This window comes from Trachurus trachurus (assembly GCF_905171665.1).
Source record: "Trachurus trachurus genome assembly, chromosome: 18".
Lineage (NCBI taxonomy): Eukaryota > Metazoa > Chordata > Actinopteri > Carangiformes > Carangidae > Trachurus > Trachurus trachurus.
The window spans coordinates 23,067,048-23,080,672 of record NC_139909.1 but is presented as its reverse complement, the minus strand read 5'-3'; the positions used below and the strand labels follow the sequence as shown (position 1 = coordinate 23,080,672).

The following is a 13,625-nucleotide window of genomic DNA, read 5'->3' as shown; positions in this document are numbered from 1 at the left end:
AATCGTAAAGATCTTAAAGTTAGACTTTGGGAACAGATGTGGTTTTGGTTTTAATAGAGCCTGCTGCCTCCCCAGTAGACAGGAAGCTGACAGAATCTGATGCTATAGCTCTGGTAATGTTGGTCAGTCTGTTGGTTTGTCTGTAGGTTACTTGTAGAGTGTATTTGTGTTTAGTATAAATTGGCAAATGGTAGTGAACATATATATTGTCAGGTGTTTGCTTTGTCAACATGAGAATATACATATTTCTCATGTTGTTATTAGTTTTAACAATAATGCATAATAAATATTGCATATGTACATAGGCTACAGCTAAAATATGTAACGTATAATCTATGCTGTTATTTCAATGTATTACTTAAATTCAATATCAAAATTGAATGAATGTCCTGACAGATCAGTGTGAATATATTGCTCCGGTCATTTATCAACAGTCATTTAAAAGAAAACACATATATAAATATTTAGTTAATGTTCTTTAAGATACTCGTGATGTAACTTGCCTCTATTGGTGACAGTGAACATGTTTCCAAATTTGGGCACACAGTGTTACCTCAGTCGACCAATCAAAAACAGTCTTGTCGTGTCAAAAGTGAAGTAAAGATCAAGATTGTTTCCACTCAGCACAACAACTTGAGCACAATGACATCTGCACTGTTTGTCTTCTGCTTGTCATGTTTGATCGTGGGGAGAATAGGTGAGTTGTGATTTTGTGATCACACTTTGAATGTTTTAAATGTCTCCATGTGCTCATGTCCATGTCCTCTGTCTCTCATTTCCCTTCAGCTCAGTCAACTAATCTGAAATTCTCCCAAACTGTTCGTCAGGAGAGACGTTTTGTATCAGTTAAAACTGGAGACAACTTGACTTTACACTGTTTCTATGAGGGTGACATTGCAGCGAGGTATCACTGGTATAAGCAGAATGTTGGACAGAAACCAAAGCATGTTTCTACTTTCTACAAGTTTAACAAAAATGGATCTTTTCATGACGAATTTGAGAACAATCCACGTTTTGCACTGGATACTGAAATTGGTAAAAATCATTTAAAGATCAGTGACATACGTATTTCGGACGCAGCTACTTACTACTGCGCTAGTAGTTATTCACACAAGTTTGAATTTGCAGAAGGCACTATTGTCAGTGTAGAGGGTTCTACCTTGAACATCCATCAGTCAGAGTCAGAGATCATCCAGCCTGGAGGCTCAGTGACTCTCAACTGTACAGTGCAGACTGGGACCTGTGATGGAGGACACAGTGTTTACTGGTTCAGAGACTCTGAAGATTCTCATCCAGGACTCATTTACACTAATGGAGACAGGAATGATCAGTGTGAGAGGAAACCTAACACACAAACACGCAGCTGTATCTACAACTTGCCCATAACGAGTCTGAATCGTTCTCATACTGGGACCTACTACTGTGCTGTCGCCTCATGTGGTCACGTACTGTTTGGAAATGGGACCAAGCTGGACTTTAAGGGTAAGTCACTTTTTAGCATTCTTGAGTTTTTGAGTGTAATACTCCTTTTAATAACTAGAGATGAACACGGCTCCTTTTTTCTCAATCTCTGCAGATGAGCTGAATTCTCTTGTCTTGGTGTATGTCTTGAGTGGAGCTGTGGTATTTACTACCATCCTGATTGTTTCACTGGCTTTCTTTATGTGTGTGTTCACAAAGAGAAACGGCTACAAATGTGCAGGTACTAAAAATGCTATTCTTTTATAATTCACGCTGTGTAATATGTACAAACACAATATTATAGTAAGGGAACATTTAATCTTTCTTCAGAGTCTCGTGTAAGATCTTCGGATCCCTCAATGGTGAATACAGAGGTAATTTTCCAAACTATGTCTACATGAGGGTTTATGTGTAGTCAATGTGTAACATTGTGATGTAGAAAGCTGGGGGGGGTAACCGCCATTCCGGCATCCCACCAGTCCGACATAGGCCTCTAATTGTCTAAATGGCAACACTTGATTTTCTATCAAATGTCCCATCATTCTGACAATTCCTATGGTCGGAATGACGGTATTTTTTTCTTTTTTTAAAAATCCTGTCTTTCCGACAATTCCTTTAATAGCGTATTTTTTCGACAAAAGTATGCATTCGGAATAGCGGTATGTTGGTATGTGGTATGTCGGAATGACAGCATATAAGTAGAAAGCTGTTGTTGAACTGCTGTTGGCAAAACATTTCAATCGAAAGTAGCTGCTGAATTTGCAGTAAAGTTGCCCTTATTTACATTTTATTCAGTGGGTGAATTCCAATGCTTGGCCTACTTACTCAGTTAATAGTAATAGAAAGTTGGATTTATATACAGTAGCTGGTCTATCCAGAGACTTTTTTTTATTCCATCTTTATTATGTCACGTGTAAAAATTTTGTTTTCTGTTCTGTTTTATTGTCAGGGTCAACAGAATGAAGAAAGCATCCATTATGCAGCTTTAGATGAACACAGAGTCAACAGAACTAGAAAACAGAGGAACAACACCAAGTCTGAATGTGTGTATTCAAGTGTAAAGGTGCAGAACTGAACATGTTTCATATTTGTTTCTGTATAACAACACGTTCCTTTATTCATGTTTTATTTCTTGTCAAACTCAATGACACAGAGATTATGTATGGTATGGATATGAAGTAGGTTTACTGCAGCAAACCAAGAATATTTGATAAAGGAAACGAGGAAACAGAAAGGAAGACAGAGTAGTATGGTGTTGAAATGTACAGTAAAGTATGATACGGACAGAGTGGTACAGTATGTAGTAGTAGTATAGTAGTACGTATAACCATGATCCCATCCCATGGCATAGGAGAGACAGTCAAAACCTTTGTACAAGAGGCCATTGCTCAAAGACTGCAAGGGAATCCTCTAAAATGTCAACAAATAAATGGTCAAATATGAATTGTTGTGTTTATGTTTTAAATGTGTTCAGTTCTCAGACAAGTTCTTTCAGAATCAGCTGTGTATCACAGGTTGAATGGCACAATTTTCTTCTCATACATCCGTGCATTAAATCTGTTGAAGTTGAGCGTCCATGCACTTCAATGGGTCTCCTGTAATAGTCCAAAAAGAATCAAAAAAGGCAAAAAGGACAAACTTAGTTTGTTTTGTTGAACAATGGCTACTACGCCACGAACAAAGCAACAACAATAACCAATCATAGACAGCTGCAGATCACAACTGTATCTGGCACCACACATTCAAACTTCTCTTCCCCCCTCCTAGAGTCTCCCAGCCTATCAATTATATGCTGTCCGACCGCCTCTGATTGGTTTCCAGAAATTTAAACCCCTACTTTTTAATGTATCAGCAGACACATAATGCTTTACTGGGACATTTATATACTATACATATGGTAACAGTTTTTCAAAAGTCCCTATATCCACGTGTGACATTTAAAGAGGAACTAGGTCGCTATTTTGCTAGATGTCCGCCTGGCCATGTACATTTGTTTACAACAAAGCCCGCTAAAAATCAATACATGGAGCGGTGGATAACGTTATGATTTGTGTTTTTGGTTGAAGACACTCTGTGTTTCATTTTGTGATATCCAGGACTTTGACCCATTGGCATTTGTTGGATCTTTCTGTTGGATTTTTTGGGACCTTTTTTGTGTTTTTGCTATTTTTTTTACCTAAAAAATGAGTATGTACCCCCTCACCTGTAGTCGTGTTTGCTGTTAGGTCCTGTGTTTTTTGTTACCGCTCACCTAGTCATGTTTGCAGTTAGGTCCTGTGTTTTCGCCCCAAAGTGTGACAGAACAAACTGGCCAACAATGGTCCTAGCAGACCCACTTTCTGCCCAGGAACTCTAAGCTCATGCATGATCTACAGTACCTTATGGCTCAGAGCAATGACGAGTTTGGCTCGAAACCATATGGTTGCTGCCACCTAGCATACACTAGGATCATGGAGGCACTCTGACTTCTTGCCTAATGAGTAAAAGGCCCTGGTCCTGCAGCCACAAGTGCCCATCCTGGCTGGACCTGAACTCCCATCCCTGGTAGCCGAATTGGAGGTCCAAGCATCAGGGAAGAAGCATAGGGGGCAGAGACATCAATCCTCTGCACTCCTGAGCTCTGATGTGCCTCAGACTGTTAGATCCAGTCTTGAGCCCAATGCCAAGTAGTCCCAGGTTCCCAGCATCCTGTCTGAAGTCTTGTTGGTTCCAGTTCCTGTCTCCAGGGTCTAACGGGTGGCATGCCTGGCTCTTGTCTCCAGTGTCTAGCTGGCACCATGCCCAGCTACTGTGTCCAGTCAGTGGGGTTTCTGGTCCCTTCTTCTGAGCCCACATTCCTGGCTGATCCATTGTCCCTTCAAGCACTGGGGGTCTTGGCTGATGAAACTGCACCTCCTTCTGAGTCACCACCTCTAGCAGACACATCACTTCTCGAGGGTCCCAGGTGAGGTTCCTTACCCTCTTTTTCCTGAGTCAGTGGTCCTAGCTGATCCATTGCCTGCTCCAGTTCAGCATTCCCCAGTTCCTGATCTCAAGTTTTAACCTCAGCCAGCCCTACCAGTTCCTCAACCAAGGATGGCGACTCAGTCCCTGATCTCCAGTCAATGATCTGCCACTCTCCAGTTCCTGGACTTCAGATGATAATCTGCCTGTGGTGTCACCCTCCAGCCCTGCCTCCTAAGGGGACTTTCCATGATGAATTCAAGACCGAGCCATGTTTCATTCTGGACACTGAATCGGATAGAAATCATTTAAAATATCAGATCTGCGTATATCCAACTCAGCTGTGTGTGTTTATTCACTGAACGGTCCTTAGCTGACTTTTATTAGGGGGGGTCAGTGGCTCAGGTGGTAGAGCGGGTCGTCCAATGATCAGAGGGTTGGCGGTTTGAATCCCGCTCTGTCCTGGTTGCTACCGTAGTGTGTAGTGGAAAAACGCTATATAAAATACAGACCATTTCCACCAATTCGCTAATGGTAGCACATTTAGCTGAGACAGTAAATATATGTATGTTATCAGATGTTTGCTTTGTCAACATAAATATGTTTGTGACTATAACTTATCATACCTACCAAACACTGATTTATTCATTAACACATGTGTGCACACACAGACACACAAATACACACACATACATGCATGCATACTATATGCTGTTATTAGTGTTTCCTTTAACTTTAACTTGAAAATATCCAACAATAAATACACAACATAATGTCATAACCCCCCAAAAAACTTGCAATGAACCAATTTAACTAAAACAACATATTCAACTTGTGAAGTCGGAATGTCATAACAGATCATTGTGAATACATTATTGAGGTCATTTACTTACACTCAGCTGATGCAAAAATGAAAGAATTTAGTTTATGTTCTTCATGTTTCTCACCATGTAATTCACTGAAACTTAACTTGACTTACCACCTGGGTGAGGCAGAACTTGTGAGCATGTTTCCAAATTTGGACACACAGTGTTACCTCAGTCGACCAATCAAAAACAGTCCTGTCTTGTCAAAAGTGAAGAAAAGATCAAGATTGTTTCCACTCAGCACAACAACTTGAGCACGATGACATCTGCACTGTTTGTCTTCTGCTTGTCATGTTTGATCGTGGGGAGAATAGGTGAGTTGTGATTTTGTCATCACTTTGAATGTTTTAAATGTCTCCATGTGCTCATGTCCATTTCCTCTGTCTCTCATTTCCCCTCAGCTCAGTCAACTAATCTGAAAAACCTCCTAGCTGTTCGTCAGGAGAGACGTTTTGTATCAGTTAAAACTGGAGACAACTTGACTTTACACTGTTCCTATGAGGGTGATGTGGGTGCAAGGTATCACTGGTATAAGCAGAATGTTGGACAGAAACCGAAGCACGTTTCTACTTTTTACAAGTACGATAAAAATGGATCTTTTCACAATGAATTTGAGAACAATCCACGTTTTGCACTGGATACTGAAATTGGTAAAAATCATTTGAAGATCAGGGACATACGTTTTTCAGACGCAGCTACTTACTACTGCGCCAGTAGTTATTCACACAAGTTTGAATTTGCAGAGGGCACCACTGTCAGTTTAGAGGGTTCTGTCTTGAACATCCATCAGTCAGAGTCTGAGATCATCCAGCCTGGAGGCTCAGTGACTCTCAACTGTACAGTGCAGACTGGGACCTGTGATGGAGGACACAGTGTTTACTGGTTCAGAGACTCTGAAGAATCTCATCCAGGACTCATTTACACTCATGGAGACAGGGATGATCAGTGTGAGAGGAAACCTAACACACAAACACGCACCTGTGTCTACAACTTGCTGATGACAAACCTTAATCGTTCTCATACTGGGACCTACTACTGTGCTGTCACCTCATGTGGACAAATACTTTTTGGAAACGGAACCAAACTGGACTTTGAGGGTGAGTCACTTTTTAGCAGCAGTTTCAACTAAAGATGAACAAGACTTTACAACACAACTCTCTCAACTCTTTTATTTCAATCAATACAGATAAGCTGAATTATCTTGTCCTGGTGTATATCTTGAGCGGAGCTTTGGTATTTACCACCACCGTGAGTCTTTTACTGGCTTTCTCTATGCATGCCATCACCAAGAGAAACAGCTTCAAAAATGCAGGTACAGAAAATGTCATTCTCTTAGGCTACAATGAGTGTGTAATCACTTAACACAATATTATATTAAAGGCACTTTTCTTTTCTTCAGAGTCTCATGCAAGAAATCCAGATCCCTCTACAATGGTAATGTTTCCAGATTATGTCTACATGGGGGTTTGTGTGTAGTCAATGTGTAACATTTTGATGTAGAAAACTAGTTGAACCTCTGTTAGCAACATATTTCAATTGAAAATAGCTGCTGAATTTCCAATAAAGTTGCTCTTATTTACATTTTATTCAATGGGGGAATTCCAATGCTTTGCCAGCCAACCAGTAATATAACCTGGTAATATAATATAAGTATTCAGTCCATAACAGAAACTTGGATTTTTATAGACTTTTTTATTCCATTGACCTCAAGTACTGAAATTTGATTTCCTTGTCTGTATCATTGTCAGGGTCAGCAGAATGAAGAAAACATCCATTACGCAGCTTTAGAGGAACACAAAGTCAACAGAGCTAGAAGACAGAGGAACAGCACCAACCCTGAATGTCTGTATTCAATTGTAAAGGTGCAGAACTGAACATGTTTCATATTTGTTCCTATGTAACAGCACATTCATTTATTAGTGTTTTATTTCTTGACAATCTTAAAAGACATTGTGTTATTGCTTGTAACAATGTTCTAGATATGAACTAGGTTTACTGCAGCAAACCAAGATTGTGCTTGATAAAGGAAAAGAGGCTAGAAAAAGGAAGAGAGAGTAGTATAGTGTTGTAAAGTACAGTGTGATACATACAGAGTGGTGCAATACAGTCTAACCTTAAAACCATCCCATGAGTTGTTTGCTCATATTTCCATAGACATGTTGTTGATGAAGCAAACTAGGTGAGATTGTGTCAATTACATTTTTCGAACAATCTAAGGATGTTATTTTTAAAAGTCTAACTTTGATCATTGCTTATTATGACATTTCACATTACAAATACACCTTACTATATTTACGTCTGTATGTGTCATACAGAAAACATCTTGGTGGTTTACAAATTTTCCCACATAAATGATGTAATACCTGAGAATGACTTTAGCCTCACAAGAACACAAGAAAAAAAGGTTACGTTTGTTTAATGATGAAGAAATACACAAGAATACAATTTAAAGGAGCCGGTGTTTGTATCGCTACATAGGCTATATCGGCTTTGGCGGTGACTGCTTTGCTGTGGTGACATTTTGTACATTTTAATTATAGCTGCTGCGCAGCGATGGGTCGGGTCCGGGCTATTTTTGGCAAGTTTAAGCAAATTCTGAGCAACAAATAGGAGAATAGGAAGACAAGCCAGTTAACCTTATAATGTTAATTTTGCACCAGTTGAAGCTTGAACCCACAACTTCTGGAACCAAACACCATTGTCTATCGCACTGAGCTAATTAGCAAGTGGCAGTTCAACAGTGGCTTCACAAATTGAGTAAGCCATTCACTGTCGCGCAGGCAGATTTGAAACCACTGTAAAAAAAAAAAAAAAAAAAAAGACTATCCGGTAAATTGATGTAGGCAGATTTCAAAAATTGTCAAAATGTCAAAAATTCTGTTATCTAAACAGAAATCTGATAATACATGGGATATAGCATGGGTTTGGACATTTGGAAGTAGAAAGAAGAAGATGAGACTGGACCTTTGTGCAAAATTTAGTGAGCTTTTACACACGGTCTAGTCCAAGCTATATTTTTTTTAATTTAGAGGCTTGCTGTGATGTCACCATGAGGACATCTGGTATTTTGATGTGTCATTATCATCACCCTTGCTGGGTCTCGAACCCACATCCCCTCGCACCAGAACCAGCTCTTAACTCACTGCACTAATTATCTGGAAGTTAGACGTACTGTGTGATTTCTCAAGTAGACTCAGGGAGTCACTGTCCAGGCAGCAGCTGGTCAAAATGTCAGAAATTCTGTTATTTAAACAATGTAATAAATGTAATCTAGATAGCATGGAAATGTTGGTGATTTGTTTTTAACGATAAGTGTTTTGCTTCATAAGAGAAAATCTGATGTTTTAAAATACCATTCTTACATTGACTGCAGTGGTTCCCATGAGAGCAGAATTCAAAATGTTCTCAAAAATTCAGTTTTTGAGATAAAATTCTGATATTTGCCAAACTTCATCAACCACAACTCTAAAATATTCTCTCTTTTTTTCAGGAAGATTGAAAATGTATTTAGCAGGAATTGGATGGTATATGTTTACAGTACTGTTTACAGTCAAACGTTTTCATGCACTGTAGGCTAAATTTTTGACAAATCAAAAATCCAAGAAACAAGTTTTGTGGAGGACAGTCTGGAGATGCTCTCCAGCAAGTTTGGTGACAATTGAGCAAAAATTGGTTTTATAAGTTTTACAATTATTGAAATAAACAGAGTGATGGACTTCATAATTTGTAATGAGTTTAAGTGGACAAAAGTTTCAGCAGTACTGGGGCTACATTTTGGTGAAAGTTGCAAAACTGTAGCATCTGCCATTGGTATAGGAATTTTTTTAAGTTTTTAAATTTAAACGCTTATTGTGCCCCCCCTAGGAGGGGAGGAGCACAGGTCCTTGGAGTTGAGTAAAGTGTAGTGGTCTGGCACCGTGGTGAGTGTAACAAAAACAGCCACGGGGGGTCGTTGAGTGTCAAAACACTAGACATGCATTTCAAGGTTTTACCTTACATAGGATGTAGGAAAACGCTAAAACAGGGTACAAAACATATAAGGAAAACCTCCGACAGTGTATTTTCCCAATACACTCCACCCTCTTGAGCATTCAATGCTCACATCAAAGAAGAAAACACACTCCAGATACAACATCCCTACACAATCAAAATTACCCAGTCATGTTATCATCAGAATATGGTGGGATCCACCCTGGAGTCGGAAACGTCTCCATTTCATCGATAGTGCAGTAGTACATATTGTTGCACATGTCCTCCTACAACATCTCCTAACCACCTCCGACAGTGTATTTTCCCAATACTAATGTAATGAGTAGTTGTGTGGGACCCAACTGCAGTAAAGATCACTCACTACTCACTAGTCGACTATAGTGAATACATCATTTTGTGGTGTTGCCTGAATGTATAGTGAGAATTAGGTCACTTTCACACCTGACCTGAATAATCGCTCCGTTTGAACAGGTGTAAAAGCTTATCCGAAACTGAAAATGGGTCTCAGTTTGCTTGCAAGCTCCGCTCTCAGGCTGCCTCCACTGTCAGTACGCTTGGGTACAGGTAGTGCACGCAAGAAACTTTAAAATAAAATTGGAGGAAGCGGCTTTGTTGTTGATATTATATAATAATTCAACACTGTAACGTGAGTCTGTCAGCAACATTATTGCATTACATTTACTCAAAATCTGATATAATAAACTCTGTCCATAGCAACACATTGGACAGTTAGAACCTCTCTTCCAGTCTTTGTCAAAAAATGAACAAAACAACATACCTTTCATAGTTGAATAGTTTAACAGTAGGCCTAATGTAAATAATAATAATGTGATTTGATGTTAAAAAAAAGTTCTGCCCAGATGATGTGTTGAGAACAAGCTTTGAGAACTCCAAACCAGAGAATGATGTCGTTGTTTTCTTGCAGCCCTGGGAGAGAGAACACATTTCTCTGTTCTTGTACAGGCCTTTAAACCAGTGAGTTGCCTAGTCACTTGGTGCAGCAATATGTCATCCTCACAGACTGTCTAAGTGATGCGTGTGTTTCTGGGTTATTTTCTGGTAATTTTGGTCTATTTTTATTAGACCATCTATCAAAATGAATGTGCCGAAGTACAGTATGTCACGTAAAATTAAATCTGGATATTTTTGCCTCATTTTATTTAGCTCAGTTGACTGATTTGCAGTTGTTGTCATCTGTATGGTAGCACATAAACATTATTGTAAAATATAACTTGGATGCTCTATGATGAATGGAAGAATGATCCACACGTCACACTGGAAAAAAAAACATCACTTGAAAATCTCAGATTTAGACACATAGCCTACTTTTAAACATCATGACTCTACTCTAAGACAAAATGACGCTTAACTAGTGTTAAGTAGATAATATACTGTATTTTTGACTGATTCAAAATCTATGGCCAACATGAGGATCCATCTTGTTCTTCAATTACCTCTCACAGTGTGATTCTATTCAAGGTAACTATTGTAGGTGAGAGTAAACTTGACATCACATTTTCCAACTTTTAATTGGCACACCTCAATCACTGATGGTGCAGTGTGTGCCAATCAGTATGTGCGTGTGAGTGTCTGTAATGTTTACCAGCTCCGAGTGAGCTGCCCCCAACCGTCGCCATCTTGATGGTGCCCAACTTCAAAAACGCCCTGCTAATGAAACTGCTAAATAACTGGGGCAGTAATAACCAGCACATGCTGGTTAGTGGTTATTACACACTCAGGTTACACTTTGTACAACTTTGCACTTGATGGGTTTTCATGCATATTTCTCAAGTTTTCTCAAGTTTCCATATATGGATGTAAAGTGTCACTAACATAAGATTGGCCAATCAAAACAGTCAAACAGATCAAGATTGTTTCCACTCACAGAAAAATTGAGCACTGCACACTGCATTTTTCGTCTTCTACCTGTTTGTGGGGAAAATAGGTGAGTTGTTTTTTTGTGTTTGCACTTTGATCCTGTTAAAAGTCTTCATGTGTTCAAAATCGTGTCTCTGATTTCTCTTGAGCTCAGTCAAATATTGAGAAATTGCTCTATTATTTTCTAGCCACTTGTTAACAGATTCCCAGCCTAAGGTAATAACACAAGTCCTCTGTCTGAACAGTGTGGAAAGTATCAAGATACTGATCATTCAAGGATGGCTCTTCTAAAGCTTGTCTTCTGCCTGACCTGCCTGTTCTTTGGGAAAATGTGTAAGTTTTACTTTTGTGTCTGCAGTTTGTATTTTAGTTCATATTTTTATGAAAAGATTATAGGTCTGTGAGGTTAAATTAATATTAAATGTGCTTTTATTCTCATCATAATTAAGCTCAGGAGACTGGTTGGGAAATATCAACTCTTCACCAAAAGAGAAGTTTTATATCAGCTGATGTTGGGAACGATGTGACCTTGCAGTGTTTCTACGGAGGCACCAATTCAGAAAGGCTTTCCTGGTATAAGCAAACTCTGGGACAGGAGCCAAAGCTAATTTCTACCTTTCATGTGTTTGCTAGAGAAAGAAAGACTTTTTATTATGAATTCAAGGACAATCCACGCTTCAATCTGGACACTGGAAACGGTAAATATCACTTAATGATCAGCAATCTGAAAATTGCTGACTCTGCTACTTACTACTGTGCAGAAAGCTACAAGTTTGTCTTAAGGTTCGCAGAGGGCACTGTGGTCAGTGTGAAGGATTCAGGTTATAACGGCCAATTTTGGATCCATCAGTCAGTGTCAGAGATTATTCAGCCAAGACGCTCAGTGACTCTGAGCTGTACGGTGCAGACTGGGACCTGTGATGGAGGACACAGTGTTTACTGGTTCAGAGACTCTGAAGAATCTCATCCAGGACTCATTTACACTCAAGGAGACAGGAATGATACATGTGAGAGGAAACCTAACACACAGACAAATACCTGCGTCTACAACTTGCTGATGACAAACTTGAATCGTTCTCATACTGGGACCTACTACTGTGCTGTCGCCTCATGTGGACACATATTGTTTGGAAATGGGATCAAACTGGACATTGTGGGTAAGTCACCATTTTGCAGCAGTTTCCTTAAGTTTCAACTAAAGATGAACATAGCTTAAGACTTTACAACAAAACCCTCTCAACTCTTTTATCTCAATCAATACAGATGAGCTGAATTCTCCCGTCGTGGTGTATGTCTTGAGCGGAGCTTTGGTATTTACCACCATCCTTATTGTGTTACTGGCTTTCAATATGCATGTGATCACCAAGAGAAACAGCTGCAAATATGCAGGTACTGAAAATGTCATTCTCTTGGGCTACAATGAGTGTGTAATCACTTAACACAATATTATATTAAAGGCACTTTTCATTTTTCTTCAGAGTCTCATGCAAGAAATCCAGATCCCTCTACAATGGTAATGTTTCCAGATTATGTCTACATGGGGGTTTGTGTGTAGTCAATGTGTAACATTTTGATGTAAAAAAAAAAAAATGTTGTTGAACCTCTGTTAGCAACATACTTGAAAGCTGCTGAATTTCCAATAAAGTTGCTCTCATTTACATTTTATTCAATGGGGGAATTACAATGCTTTGCCAGCCAACCAGTAATATAATCTGGTAATATAATATAAGTACTCAGTCCATAACAGAAACTTGCATTTCTATAGCTGGACTATCCAAAGACTTTTTTATTCCATTGACCTCAAGTACTAAAATTTGATTTCCTTGTCTGTATCATTGTCAGGTTCAGCAGAATGAAGAAAACATCCATTACGCAGCTTTAAAGGAAATCAAAGTCAACAGAGCTAGAAGACAGAGGAACAACACCAAGGATGAATGTGTGTATTCAAGTGTAAAGGTGCAGAACTGAACATGTTTCATATTTCTGTTTCGGTTAACTGCACATTCATTTATTAATGTTTTACTTCTTGACAGTCTTACAAGACATTGTGTTATTGCTTGTAATAATGAACTAGGGTCACTGCAGCAAACCAAGATTGTGTTTGATAAAGGAAAAGAGGGCACAAAAAGGAAGAGAAACATGGTGTTTATGAAGCAAACTAGGTGAGATTGCGTGGATTAATTTTTTTCAGAACAACAATTTAAAGATGTTATTTTTAAAAGTCTAATTTGTGACATTAAACATTACTTAATTTACACCTTACTATATTTACTTCTGTATGTGTCATACACAAAACATCTTGGTGGTTTACACATTTTCCCACATGATGTAATACCTGAGAATAATGCAGCCTCACAAGAACACATACATTTGTTTAAAGCAGAAGTAAGTGATATATTTGTGTTAATATAAGTCTTAAATAGTTATATCTTCCGACAGCAATCACTTACATAGAGTGTTTGGACTGAAACACGGGTCTCTCAGTCC

General features: G+C 38.9%; 3 protein-coding genes across 3 annotated transcripts in view; all 3 read left to right on the top strand.

Annotated features, from left to right (window-relative positions):
- LOC311001944 (uncharacterized protein) overlaps positions 1–13,625 on the top strand; it is a gene marked incomplete at both ends in the record, with an annotated part of 67,388 nt that overhangs the window by 40,630 nt on the left and 13,133 nt on the right. The window lies entirely within an intron of this gene.
- Positions 643–2,424, top strand: LOC311001501 (uncharacterized protein; the record flags this gene model as incomplete). The annotated part of the gene is made up of 3 exons (XM_083992589.1): positions 643–697; positions 787–1,482; positions 2,411–2,424. The coding sequence occupies 3 exons, from the start codon at positions 643–645 to the stop codon at positions 2,422–2,424; spliced, it is 765 nt and encodes a 254-aa protein (XP_083848715.1).
- LOC311001500 (uncharacterized protein) lies at positions 5,530–13,106 on the top strand (the record flags this gene model as incomplete). Its single annotated transcript, XM_083992588.1, has 4 exons — positions 5,530–5,584; positions 5,672–6,367; positions 10,867–10,976; positions 12,981–13,106. 4 exons carry the CDS (start codon positions 5,530–5,532, stop codon positions 13,104–13,106), a joined length of 987 nt encoding a protein of 328 aa, XP_083848714.1.